Here is a 13,954-nt window from a genome sequence, read left to right on the forward strand (position 1 = left end):
TGTCTTTTAAATTTATCATATTAAATTCAATTAATTATTCAACCATTAATAATAAAGGCTTCTAGCTTATCGTTTACTTGTTCATCAAATTTTTTTTTTTAGAAATTCCGCATTTCATTTTTACATGTTTTATTTATTTTCAAATTTATTAGTTATTTATATAATTTATATTAATAATAATACTTTCATAAAGTTAATATTTTCTAATGAATTATAGTATAATCATATCATAATATTTGCTAAATTTAATATGCTTGTTTGTTAGTATAAAAAGAGTCTAAATAATATATTTGGAATTTAAGACTAATATAAAACTTAATCTAAAGCCAAATTTGACTATGGTAGTTTTTAGGAGACTTTTTAGAAGATCCGTCTATATTATATATAGCGAGAGTGCATTTTTATTGATTTATTATATAAATATAAACTCTAGAGATAATGGGATTTTTTTAATGTATAGATTTAATTAATAAATAACTATAATAAGATTAAATAAAATATACACAATTTTGAAATAAAAATGTGTAATTTTGTTAGCAAGTCATTTGTGAAGTAGATATTGGTCAGAATTATACGATTGTAACAATCATTATTTAGTGGGTCGGGTCCATTATCTTGCCCGAACCATATTTTTATGATTAAAAATTAAAATATCACAACTTATTATATCAAAATTTTACCTTGGATTCGATCTGGAAAACGGATATTAAAATATTGACACTTGACTGGGTCAGATCGGAATTGTGGGCTCTACACAGACAGAAATAAGGTTAAGGGACGTTGGGGAGTTTTCCGACGTGACCCCTCCAAGTGCTAGGGAGTGTCGCTTGGACTCCGGAGAGTGCTAGAGAGTGTGAGCTTGAACTCCTAATAATGCTAGGGAACGTGGTCTAGGGTCCCTAATAGTGTTAGGGAGTGTGGGCTTAGACTCTTGATAGTGCTAGCGAATGTGGGCTAGGGATTGTTTTGATATGGGCTTGGATTACTGATAGGGCTAGGGGTCCATCTTGATTTGGGCTATAGATTGTGATGATAAGGACTCGTATCCGTCCAGGTATACCAAATTTAAGGGCATCAACAACTAAAAAATATATTGAAAAGATAGAAGAAAAACAATAAATTGTATTTTCATAATTTCTGAAATTATTATTTGAATTCCATATCAATCTGAATTTGAAGAGTTAAAAAAATGAATTAAACAACAAATCAAAATTCACGGGTCGGATTCGAACGTATCCTCCATATATGTCATCATGTCATTAATGGTAATGATACATGGGCTACTAGGCCCAATAATCAGGAGGTGGAGCATTAAATTTAGATAAATACAGAAATAGTGGGCCGCTAATAATTGAGAATTGAGCCCATGAAGACTATTTTCACAATTCATCCATTTAATTTCGAATATTATTATCCCAAATTCTCTCTGCATTCAATGTCAGGGGAAATATGTGTGTTAATTCTTAAAGCACATATAGTGAGGATACTAATTCTTTAGGAAAAATGATGTAATTTCTTCCTATGCTTCAATATTATAGTTCTTGTTTTAAATACATAGAACATCGAAACCTAACATCTAACTCGACTCTTCTGCTTCCATTTTTGTGATTCTTATATCGAAAAATTCGATCATAACATAACATAAGGTCACTGAATATGAGCATTTCATTATGTTATGATCGAAATTTTCTGATAAAATCATTACATAAATCCTATGTAAAAGCATATTCTTATAAAAACCACATAATCATGTTTACCCTCAATTAAAATTTTTATGCTCCCCAATTTTACACTCACTTGAAAATTTAAAATAATCTAATATAAGTGAGCAGATATTAACTAAAACAATCCAAAATATAAAGAAATTAGAGATATTAAAGTGCATTATTTCTTTGCAAATATCTTGATGGCTCCTGTGGAAAGGCAGGGAGGGATGAGAAAGAAAGGTCTAGAAAACAGGGAAAAAATCCACTCGAAAAAAAAGACTAATAAATAAAAAATCACGTTAAGGAAAACTATCTGAAGCTCTAAAAATCTAGTCTTGAACATTTTTATTCAAAAGGAAAAAAATTATAGTCTCATCTTTCAATCAAAACCTCGATTCTTGTACAAGTTCCCAGGTTCATTAATGGGAATTGGGATTGGTGGTTCACATGTACTAGTACTACGTTGATTATCAATATCAACAAAAGTTTTCCTCCCTCCACGTGTTCGCCCGTAAATTTTTCCGCTTCCCAATTCAATCAAGATTTCAGATTCAGTCGTTACTCATATTTATATATACAGCTAAAAGGTTGCAGATTTCTTGAAATTTATGTTGTTTAACTGCGGAAATGGAATGTTCTGGTGTGTTGCACAGCAAATTTTGTTCTTTTTCTCGAAATATTGCCTCATTAGATAGATTACCTCAGAATTGTTCTTCCATTAAATTTCTTCGCCAGAAACCTTCAAGTTTCCTGCCGTTTAGAAGAAATTTTCGCTCATTCTCTGTCAGACCCATCAACAGAAATTTTCTTAAACCGTTTGTCTCCGCTGTTTCTTCAGTTGAAACCAGGTAAAATTTTTTCACTTTCTTGTCACTAATTGTGTGTACCTATATGTAGTAGGAAAATATGTATTCAATCTGAGAAAGGCAAGCCTTATTTCCTTCATGCCCCTGAAACTCAGACTCGTGATTGAAACTAAAGCAAAAAAAAAAGTTGTTAAAAGTGCTATTTTTTATAACAATGTATTTTTAGTTCTGTCAAAACTCGAGCTGGTCACATTTTTTTTTCCATCTTTTGTTGGTTTAGTGATGAAGAAATGAAGAGGGGAAATGAAAAGGAAAATCGGCTTAAAAACTCTGGTGGTAACAAAGTTAAACTAAAAGTTAGGCTAGATCATCAAGTTGAATTTGGGAAACATGTTGCGATTTTGGGATCTGCCAAAGAATTAGGATTTTGGACGGAGATGGTGATGATGGAATGGACGGAAAATGGTTGGGTTTGTGATTTGGAACTAAAGATCAATGAAGAGCCCCTTGAATATAAGTTTGTGATAGCAGGAAAGGATAAAAACTTGATTTGGGAAACCGGTAATAACCGTACTCTAAAGCTGCCAGAGAGGGGAAGTTTCAGTATAAATTGTAAGTGGGACACGACTAACGAGCAAGTAGAAGTGCTTCCATTGGAGGAGGAATATGAAGGAGTTTTGGAGGAGGAAAATGACAATGGAAATGTTATCGGTGATGCACTAAAAGAGGTGGTTACCCCCAGTTCATTTGTGGAGCAATGGCAAGGTAAGGATGTTTCATTTGTGCGTTCAAAAGATCATTTTGATGAAGAAAGGAAGAGAAACTGGGACATATCGGGGCTACAAGGGGTTCCTTTGAAGTTGTTGGAAGGTGATCAGCGTGCTCGGAACTGGTGGCGTAAGGTATTTTGAGCCTCTTAAAGCTTGTGAAACCTCTACTGAAGTCTCATTTGGCCAATTTGTAGTTTCTTGTTACGACTATTATTTTCTGCATTTCTTATTTTCAGCTTGAGGTCATACGGGAGCTCGTGGTTGAGAATATTGAGAATGGAAAGCGCTTGGAGGCTCTCACATATTCAGCAATTTATCTAAAGGTTTTATTAATTTTCGTATTTAATTTGGTTCTCTGAGACGACTAGCTGTACGCTTACCTGATCATATCGTTTTTATGCAGTGGATAAACACTGGTCAGATTGCTTGCTTTGAAGATGGTGGTCATCACAGGCCAAACAGGCATGCTGAGATTTCAAAACTTATTTTTCGCGAATTGGAAAGAATTTCTGCCAGAAAAGATACTTCACCTCAGGTTTCCTCCTTTGTAATTTTAGAAGCAATTTAACTTAAACTCCATCAGATTCGTTGAAATTGTTTAATTAGTTTGGAACCACCATGGCTGTGATATTATCAAGTTTAAATACAAAAGTAATCCTACTGTCTTAACTAATATAGATTGTTATCATTATCTTTTGCCAGTTTTGCATGATATTTGTAGTTTCATATATCAGGATAACTTAATATCATATAGCTAACTCATTATACACTTTCGTTTTTTCTTTGGATTTTATTTTATTATGTCATTGTTTATCCACATGGATTTGATGCTCTTATTTTACACAGGAAGCACTTGTTATCCGCAAGATTCATCCTTGTCTGCCGTCTTTTAAGGCAGAGTTCACTGCATCAGTTCCATTGACTAGAATAAGGGATATTGCTCATAGGAATGATATCCCACACGGTCTTAAGGTTATTCACTGGAAATGCTCTTTTAATCTTTTTTTTATCATGCGTGGAAAATTTGAGTTGCTGACATAATAAAAGAAACATTTCAGCAAGAAATTAAGCACACAATACAAAACAAGCTTCACAGAAATGCTGGTCCCGAAGATTTAGTAGCCACAGAAGCAATGCTTGCAAGAATTACCAAGAGACCTGGAGAATATAGTGAATCATTCATTGAGCAATTCAAGATATTTCATCGAGAACTTAAAGATTTTTTCAATGCTGGAAAGTAAGACCCTTTTCATTTTGTAAATCACAGCCTATATCAATAAAGAAGTGCCATATCTGATATTGTTCATTCTGAGTTTTGCATTGAATTATTCAGGTTCAAAATTAATTTTTTTTAAAAAGCTGGTCTTGACTTTTTTCGAATAAATGTTATCATGCGTATATACAATATAATATCGGTGTTTCTTGGATAGTGGAATTTTAGGTTAACCATCTTTTGATGTTTTCACGTCAATGAAGTCTTGAGGAACAGCTGGAATCAATAAGAGATTCATTGGATCAGAGCTCAGAAACTTTATCTTCGTTTCTAGAGTCAAAAAAGGTATTACTTTTCAGCCGTGGATTTATAATATTGTAGTTTGATAGTTCCCTGGAACTAAAATTGACGTGTTAAATGTGTTAGGCGAAACTTATTTACACGTCTCAATATTAACATCTTTCGATACGTTGCTTTGGGTATGTTCATTCACACCTCAAATATTAGAGATTATTTTTCAGGTTTTGGATAATATGGATGGAAGTGATAATATTGCAGAAAATGGATGGATAAGTGTGTTGATGAAAATGATTCAAGCTATGAATAATCTTCGCAAAGAAATTATAAAGGGTCTCGAAAGTGGTCTTCGAAATGATGCTCCTGATGCTGCAATAGCAATGCGCCAAAAGGCAAATTTAACTTAGCTATTTCTCCATAATATCCAAATGTGTGTTAATATATGTGTTCGCACATTGCAGTGGCGTCTTTGTGAGATTGGACTCGAAGAATATGCCTTTATTCTTGTTAGCAGGTAGACCACTGCATTTTTACAAAAATATCAAAAATATTAGTTTAGAATAATTATTACTGTCCATCTGATATTATGTATACATATTTTGTTGTGCAAGATGTGATTAAAATATGGTCTTTTGGTGGTCTATGACAATCAAATTCTTTCTATTTTGAATGGACTGTATAGATTTCTAAATGCACTTGAAGCTAGGGGAGGAGCCATTTGGCTTGCGGAAAACATAGAGCAGAATAAAGCTGATTCTTGGACCGATCCAATTGATGCTCTAGTCATCAGTATCCATCAGGTTGGCTTATCTGGCTGGAAGCCTGAAGAATGCATTGCCATCGGAAATGAACTTCAGGCATGGCAAAAGAAACTCCTTTTGGAAAACGAAGGTATCTTGTTTCTTCATAAAACTCATAAAATTTGTTTTTTTAACCATACCCATTTTTTCTACCATCTATTTTGTTAACCGTAAAAAGGCATTGAGGATGGGAAGAGAATATGGGGATTGAGGCTTAAAGCTACACTTGATAGAGCTAAAAGATTGACAGAAGAATATTCCGAGGAACTTCTTAATTTATTCCCTCGAAATGTGCAGGTAGATGAACATTTTAGCATCTCGTGAGCAATAATAATTCATGTTTGTACTTATTTAATAATTAATAATTCCTCATAATTCATTTGAATATATATGTATGTTTTGATGCGGTGAATCTAATATCAAATATATTCCTGGTTTCAAATCTTCAACCCTTGCCTGCCTTCTTAATTTCGGGTTCACGATAGAAGATCCTGAATCTATGACTCTTGGTTCTTGCAGATACTTGGAAAAGCTTTAGGGATTCCTGAATATACAGTGAGGACATATGCGGAAGCTGAAATTCGTGCAGGGTACAATTATCAAACTGAGTGCAGTTTAACACTCACCCATCCTCTAAAAGAAACCCTACACAGGCGTCTAATTTTCAATGGAAAACAGCGTGATATTTCAGGTTTCGAAATTCTGCACTCTTCTTTTGAAGGCTGTAAGAAAGGTTCTTGGTTCTGAGGGCTGGGATATTCTTGTTCCTGGATATGCTTTTGGTACTCTCGTCCAGGTACTATCTCGTGCCTGAAAAGACACTTGAGAGTATACGTGTACATGTGATTGTTAGGACCTTACATGTCACTAAACTGCATCTCAGTTGGAGAACATTGAACCAGGATCAGTTCCATCGACTATCACAGGACCGGTTATTCTTGTCGTTAACAAAGCTGATGGAGATGAAGAGGTAAATTAATTGTTGAGAAAACAAATATCAAGATGATATTCGTATAGATTTCAGTTACATTTAAGATTAAGTTTTGCTGGCGACCAACTTGATAGGTAACATCTGCTGGGGTAAATGTTACTGGAGTCATACTGATGCAGGAGCTGCCTCATCTCTCTCATCTTGGTGTTCGGGCTCGACAAGTAAGTCTGGACCATAGGAATTTTGAATTTTTTCAATGAAAAATGGCACCCAAAGTTGGTTCTTTAACTGCAGGAAAAGGTTGTATTTGTGACCTGTGAGGATGATGAGAAAGTTGCATATGTCAAAACACTGGATGGAAAATTTGTCGAGTAATATTTTTTGTCATTCCAAGAGAATTTTAATTTCTGCGGGACAATTTAATATATTTTGGGTCGACCCACGGCCTTAGACTATCTTTTTCTATTGTGTTTTGTTTTTTCTCCAAAGCTTTACGCGCTTTGTATTTCAGGTTAGAGGCATCAACAACTGGTGTCACTTTGACTCCATCTTTATCAGATAGCAGAAATGGCAACATCACATTGGAAAAACAAACATCCACTGGAAACTCGACTGATAATAGTCACTCATCGCGAATAATCAAGTTCTCTGTAAGCCATTACGTCTAATTTGCTGCAACAGTTGACTCGATGTTTTAACAAATTTCGAGATAACTTTTGGTCATTCAGGGTCGACCAGCTGAAGCAGGCGTTATGCTGCTTGAAGATGCTGATCTAGAAAGCGCAGGTGCAAAAGCTACAGCTTGCAGAAGCCTAGCTTCATTAGCAGTTAGTTCAAATAAAGGTAATATAATTTGTACTTAGAGTTGTCTAGTAGCATCTTTCGTGGTAACCATATCCGGGAAGGAGCATCATGTATCCAGTAAAAAAAATATTGAAATTTCATATGTAATAAGTTTCACCGCTCCAGTCAGCTAAATTTCTGGGTTTGCCACCTGGACCTTGGACAACCCATTGCATCTGATAAACTGACGACGAAGTTTCCCTTTAAATTGCAGTGTACAATGAACAAGGAGTTCCGGCGTCATTTAAAGTCCCTTCTGGAGCAGTGATACCATTCGGTTCGATGGAAATGGCTCTGGAAAACAGTGGATCATTAGAGACCTACAGATCCCTTCTTGAAAGCATTGAAACTGCAAAAGTGGACAAAGAACTCGATAAACTCTGCGACGAATTACAGGAGCTTGTATCTTTTTTAAACCCTTCGAAAGCAATCATCGACAGGTTATCACAAATATTCCCCACAACGGCACGCTTAATAGTCCGTTCCAGTGCAAATGTGGAGGACTTGGCCGGAATGTCAGCTGCAGGGCTTTATGAATCCATTCCCAACATCAGCCCTTTGAATCCAATCATATTTGGACGTGCTGTTGCCCGTGTTTGGGCGTCATTGTACACACGCAGGGCAGTTCTAAGCCGCAGGGCTGCTGGCGTGCGCCAGGCTGAGGCTGTGATGGCTGTTCTGGTGCAAGAAATGTTGTCTCCGGACCTGTCTTTTGTGCTACATACTCTTAGCCCTACAGACAATGATCATAGTCTGGTGGAGGCTGAGATTGCTCCAGGTCTCGGGGAAACTCTGGCTTCAGGTACGAGAGGAACTCCTTGGCGTCTCTCATGCGGGAAGTTTGAAGGCGCAGTGAAGACATTGGCATTTGCCAATTTCAGCACTGAATTGGTGGTGGGAGGCAGCGGCCCTGCTGACGGAGAAGTGATGCAGTTAACCGCAGATTACAGCAAGAAACCCTTGACGGTGGACAGACTTTATAGACAACAGCTCGGGCAGCGACTCGGTGCCATTGGTTTCTTCCTGGAGCAGAAGTTTGGTTGTCCGCAGGATGTAGAAGGTTGTTTGGTTGGAAAAGACATATATATCGTGCAGACAAGGCCTCAACCGCGATAAAGATGATTGCATTTGGAAAGAGAAATACAAGGGCCAAGTCATACCAACATGCCACGAAGTTCGTGACCATCCATCGTTCATTATATTTTAGAATGACGGATACATAATTCTATATGACAGTTGATACATGATATTTACAAATTTTCCCCTCTCAAGTAGTGGTTACGAAAATTATCGATTATAGATCATCATTTCACAATAAGCACTGGGATAGTTTAAAGACCATCATTTCAAAATAAGCACTGCGATATAGAAATGTCTATGTTCAAATCAAGTTCAAACAAAAATGTCGGATTAAATTGCACAGCTCCTTGAAATGGTAACTAAACCAAGCAATCTTTAAGGGGCAAGTCTGAATCACGACATTGGTAACCAAGCCTAAACACTTACAAAAGAACATAGAGAAGAATTTGCTTGTGTTGTTGAAAGGGTTAGATTTCCAGTCAAATTCCTGTTGAAAGTAACTGCAGAAATTGAAAACAAAGAACCATCAAATAAAAAACTGCGGTTATCAACCACGACAAATGCAAAGAACAGTTCATACGAACTGATAAGAAGCTCTTGCTTGTAAAGCGGGTAGAAAATCACCTTCAGAAAAGGAAAACAGAGATCAAGATAACTTAGCAAGAACAAACATCAAAGTCTGCTACGTAAGAATGCAAACCAAGAAACAAATAGATGTTTTTTTATGAGTTTTCTCCACTTAACCATTACCAAGAAAATTATATTTGGAATTCTTCTGGTAGTAAAAATAAGGAATCCTTGGAGTTACCTGTACAGCTTCGAATCGCCAAAAGAGAGTTTCTAGTTGATTTAGAACGTGCTTCTTTTTAAAGCTGAGGCTTTTCAGAATTGATAATAAGGCCTACAAACACTCCGTCGCTATTCCGAATAGGAGAAGAATTTGGTTGGTTGCTGATAATACTATTTTCTTTGTATTCACCATCTGTGCGACAATCCTCGTTGCTCAAACCACGTTCCGCAGGCTTGGATATCTCGATGATCTTTCCAAACAATTGAAATGAATGACCACCAATTGGACTTGAAGAAGAATGTCCCTGCTGTCCAGATGACCCAATGCCACAGAATTGATCGCTGTTCTGACTACTTGATAAGTTGTCCAGAGGTGAGTTTTTAATGTTCAGAGCTATAGAGACAGGTTTCGAATTTGAATCTGCACCATTTGTAAGTAGGTTGGCGAAAGTCTGGAGGGAGTTGTCACTCTCGGAGTTAGACAAACTGGATATACTACAGTGATCTCGCCTGGCTCCCTGCATGCTATCAGGAAAAGAAGAATGATTGAACACGGACGAGTTCAGATTCTCTGCCATTGCATTAGTTATCTCGTTCATAGGGAAATAACAATTTGCCTCTCCATGATGCTGGAGGACTTTTAATTTCTTGTGATAAGGAAATGGAGAATGAAGCTGTGGCAAAGGCAGAACATATTCAATTTGCCAAGGGTTCAACCTGTTCATGTTCTGCTGGGTTTGAGCATCATCCCATGTTACCTACATGAGAAAATTAAAGAACTTCAGAACAAGAGGGTGGTAGAAAGCTATTGAATGTCACGTTTTCTTGCAGTATTCATTAAAAGTACTGGGATGACGTGATGAGAACAGAATAAAAAAGAAAAAGAAAATCACCAGCAAGAAGAAACAAACGCAGACATCTATGCAAGTTCGAAGTTTGAAACTCTTGGGGTTTCCAATACACTGCCAGTTTATCCATTTCCCATAATGATAACTGCTAGACATATGCATTTGAGTCATCTGACAATTTCAGAACATTTTCTTGTAGTTCGAACATAAAGTCAAACTGTACACATGACCTAAACATATTGATTTCCGTATCCAGCAAATCTTACAAAGCAAGTTTGACTTTACACCTAAAATCCCAAATACAAGAGCTTGAAATTAAGCATGATTATATAGCATCTAACCAAATCAAGCACACGGCATCGTTGACTCAAATATAACATAACAAATCAAACCATGTTTCAGGGCAATTCTCTAAATATCGCATCAACGTCTGTCCGCCTCCATCTTCTGAACAATGAAACAAATCCAATTTATTGCAATATCATGCAGAAGTCCTGAATTGCATAACGTCGGTAACAGAAACACGGCCTATAAACCTTTCTTACAATCCGTTCAATACATTAAACAGTAAATTAGAGAAATTTTTTAAAGTTTTTACTTCATTAATTATAGAAGATAAGGCCTACGACCAAATTTTTTTTCAGGAAAAAGAAAAAAACAAAACATAATATCGACCGGACAGCCCATAATCAACTCAAGCCAATACCGGACACATAAATACAACCTCCAAAATCCAACATGCATGATGTGGAACTGTCCTAAACATTAAAACAATGTTCACTGTAGCTAACATTAAAATTTACTCAACGCACAAATAATAGCAAAAGAATCCAGAAAGGAAAAATAATAATGTACTGTTATACAATCTCATAATCAAGATAAATATCCACCCAAGAGTATCATATAAAATCAACATACATGTACAGTTGAATCGTATCATACCTGGAGCATGCGCCAGGGAGAACCGCGCCATGGCCCGGCCTCCGGTGACCCGGCAGCCGTTATGGTTCCGTGATACCATGTCATCCTCGACGTATCCTCCGTCTCTACTGCCATTTTCACCTGCATTCCAGGGCTCCAGCAAATCCGCAATGCATCTTCCACCCTCTCCGCGCTCACCACAAAATCCGGCAATCCAGCCTTAGGATAATACACCACCTCGAATGCCATTCCTTTCGCCGCCTTCTCCATCGCCTCCATCACCTCATCCTTGCTACCATTGGAAGTGCTTTCGGCAGAGGTCCATGCGTTTTTGGTGCCAAATCGAACGGCTCTCCTTACTCCAATGAAGAGCTCGGCAGTGGATTCTTTCCGCATAAACACAGTGGTATCTCCCGCAACGAGGCGTTTGGCATTGACAAACTTGCTCCAACCAGTGGTTAACAAGTGGCGGCGTGGTGTGCCCCGATAGATGTGTCGAAACTCCCATGCATTGTTATTGGTGTCTTTCATCGTCAAATTTTGGACAGGGGGGTCAGCCTCGAAGTCGAGTGGTGGAAAAATCGATTCCGCGCAGTATCTCGGGACAGAAAACCCTCCGCCATTATTAGCATCCGATGGAGTCAAAATCTTCGCAAAGGAGACCACGTCGTTTTGAATGTCATCGCCGTTGCCATTGCGATTCGCCGCGCGTTGCACGTGGGGGTGAAGTGGCTGCAGAAGAATTTTGGCGAAGACCAGGTCGGAGATATGGCTCGAGAGTAAACGAGCAGATAGAACTTGGCAGAAAATCAATGGCCTTTTAAGGGGAATACCGGAATTCACGATGGCGGGAGAAGGGGAATGTTCGATATGACCTTCCGGGAAGTAGTAGACGTAGGAGTGAGGGGAGGGGATTTGTACGGATGCACCGGCAATTGCGAGCCAAACTCCGGCGTCAACCTCGGAGGCGGTGGCGGGGTTAGACATCGGCGGCGGTGGGAGGCGTGTACGTATTTGTGTATGTATAGATTACGTATGGAAAGTTAGTGAAGAGGCAAAGCCAAGGGGGAGAGGGGGGGCAAGGGTTTGATATTTATATTGTTGCAAAAATACCCTCGCCTTTGTCTGGGAATTACGGGAATGTGCGCCAGCCGACGTCATAACTGTCTTCCAGCAAACTATATTGTCCACGCGCTTCTTCGCACTTGGCATACACACAACCTTATTATTATTCAGCGAACAAATATATTAAAGCAGTAAGTTCATATTATGGATGAAAATCTAAATGCAATTATAATTCAATTGAACCAAAGTTAACAAATGATGTATCGGTATGTTTTTTTAAAAATAAATTGACGAATCGTTCATTTAACATGTGTGATATATCTTATGGTATTGTTTATTTGTTTTAATTTTAATAATAATATTTTAAATTTGAGACGAGTTTTTAATTTCAAATTTAATAAAAAAAAAAAAGGGAACTCGTTGGTTAGAACTAATATTTTAACAAAAAGCGCGTGCAATGAAATTGCTATCACCCTCAAATGTTATACTGAACAACAATAATTAACACTGTGAGAACAAAACATGTAAGTCGAATTGACAAGTAAGCCCCCACCTGCTCAGAAACATGTTTCATGTCACGTTTTTTGTAATTTTCTATTATAATATTATATATATATATATATTCACTTTTTCAAAAAAAAAATAATAATAATAAATCCACACATGATATTCGCGCAAACATATATTCTAATGTTAATTCAGTATGTAAATGAATTCCATTAAAAAAATATACAAATGAAAGATAGGAATCGAGAATTATTTATAAAAAATAAAAAATTCACCAACATGACTCTTAAAAATTTAATCATGATGCATTATCATATCTTTAACTATTAAATCATATACGTACGTACTACTAATCAATAAGACGACACTCATCTATTGGATGTATAATTTAAATATGTTTCATCATCATATCTAATAGATGAGTGTTAAAAATTATTAACTCACTAAATCAGTAATTAAAAATTAATTCGCACTTTAGAAATTAGGATGCATATAAATATGCATAAACATGTAAGGCAAAGTATGAGTAGGTCTCTTGTGAGACGGTCTCACAAATTATTATCTGTGAGACGGGTCAACTATACCGATATTGACAATAAAAAGTAATATTCTTAGCAAAAAAAGTAATATTTTTTCATGGATGACCCAAATAAAAGATTCGTCTCACAAAATACGATCTGTGAGACCGTTTCACACAAGTTTTTGCCAAAAGTAGCCACTTTGTAACAGACTCTCTTGTGTGGTTACTACACTTTTCTTCCGGTTTTTCCTTGTTTCTCTCAATATGTATTGGCAGCCCCAAATCCAAAATTTTTTTTCGAGTTGGATATAAGATAGATATTCGGGAGTCTTATTTTGGATCTTCTAAAATGGAAAGATATTTGACCAACCCAAAACCCATTCACATAATCCAAAAGATAGTCTATTAATATTCACTCAAAATGGAAAATAACAGGAGAGAAATGTAAATGGCATAAATATAGAAAAGAAAAAAGAAGTGCTGGATATTATATCTTAATAGGTAAACAAGTGGGGCACATTCCTATGATTTGAAACCGAGAAATGGTTGAGACCGGGCTTGTAGTCCAGTGGTCTCACCCCGCCAGATTAGCTGGCTCTCCGGGTTCGATCCATCCCCTCGCGTGTGTTGTAATAAAAAAAAAAAAAAAACCGGGAAATGGTTAGGTCCTGACAAATTTTCCTCTATTTCGGGCTTCTTTCATGAGTTTTGACTCTTCTCCCTCCCCCTTCCTCTGCCTATAAAATGGAAAACTCGTGTATTTTCTCCTCATTTCACTTCTCCATGTCCCACGTTTCACACGTATTACACGCACTGAAACCGAAAAACCACACACAGAAAGTGTCGGAGAAGATCCAA

At 36.9% G+C, this 13,954-nt stretch overlaps 2 protein-coding genes across 4 annotated transcripts; one reads left to right on the forward strand and one right to left on the reverse strand.

The window, feature by feature from the left end:
• The first annotated feature begins 2,022 nt into the window (after positions 1 to 2,022).
• Positions 2,023 to 8,653, forward strand: LOC140983633 (phosphoglucan, water dikinase, chloroplastic). The gene is made up of 19 exons (XM_073450756.1): positions 2,023 to 2,554; positions 2,793 to 3,414; positions 3,519 to 3,605; positions 3,686 to 3,817; positions 4,129 to 4,254; positions 4,341 to 4,519; positions 4,759 to 4,840; positions 5,017 to 5,184; positions 5,254 to 5,306; positions 5,475 to 5,683; positions 5,771 to 5,889; positions 6,112 to 6,182; positions 6,271 to 6,388; positions 6,476 to 6,562; positions 6,658 to 6,744; positions 6,818 to 6,894; positions 7,035 to 7,173; positions 7,252 to 7,366; positions 7,581 to 8,653. Exons 1-19 carry the CDS (start codon positions 2,334 to 2,336, stop codon positions 8,480 to 8,482), a joined length of 3,594 nt encoding a protein of 1,197 aa, XP_073306857.1. The 5' UTR covers positions 2,023 to 2,333; the 3' UTR covers positions 8,483 to 8,653.
• A 39-nt stretch (positions 8,654 to 8,692) lies between these two features.
• Positions 8,693 to 12,042, reverse strand: LOC140983634 (auxin response factor 17-like). 3 transcript variants are annotated; one of them, XR_012176458.1, is made up of 3 exons: positions 11,026 to 12,042; positions 9,255 to 9,993; positions 8,693 to 8,946 (listed from the first exon to the last, which is right to left on the reverse strand). XR_012176458.1 is itself a non-coding variant. In XM_073450757.1 (2 exons), exons 1-2 carry the CDS (start codon positions 11,989 to 11,991, stop codon positions 9,313 to 9,315), a joined length of 1,647 nt encoding a protein of 548 aa, XP_073306858.1. In that variant the 5' UTR covers positions 11,992 to 12,042; the 3' UTR covers positions 8,754 to 9,312. The 3 variants fall into 3 exon arrangements, 1 of the variants encoding a protein (XP_073306858.1); XR_012176459.1 differs by having other exon boundaries at positions 8,753 to 9,070; XM_073450757.1 differs by having other exon boundaries at positions 8,754 to 9,993.
• Between the last annotated feature and the right edge of the window lie 1,912 nt (positions 12,043 to 13,954).

This window comes from Primulina huaijiensis, chromosome 8 (assembly GCF_012295235.1).
Source record: "Primulina huaijiensis isolate GDHJ02 chromosome 8, ASM1229523v2, whole genome shotgun sequence".
Lineage (NCBI taxonomy): Eukaryota > Viridiplantae > Streptophyta > Magnoliopsida > Lamiales > Gesneriaceae > Primulina > Primulina huaijiensis.

Bases quoted from the DNA above. Each gene is read 5' to 3' on its own strand.
- LOC140983634 (XM_073450757.1), bottom strand. From the start codon at position 11,991: ATGTCTAACCCCGCCACCGCCTCCGAGGTTGACGCCGGAGTTTGGCTC. The intron at 9,994-11,025 runs GTATGATACGAT...TTTCTCATGTAG, and splicing joins CTCCCTGGCGCATGCTCCAG to GTAACATGGGATGATGCTCA.
- LOC140983633 (XM_073450756.1), top strand. From the start codon at position 2,334: ATGGAATGTTCTGGTGTGTTGCACAGCAAATTTTGTTCTTTTTCTCGA. The intron at 2,555-2,792 runs GTAAAATTTTTT...TTGTTGGTTTAG, and splicing joins GTTTCTTCAGTTGAAACCAG to TGATGAAGAAATGAAGAGGG. The intron at 6,895-7,034 runs GTAATATTTTTT...TTTGTATTTCAG, and splicing joins CTGGATGGAAAATTTGTCGA to GTTAGAGGCATCAACAACTG.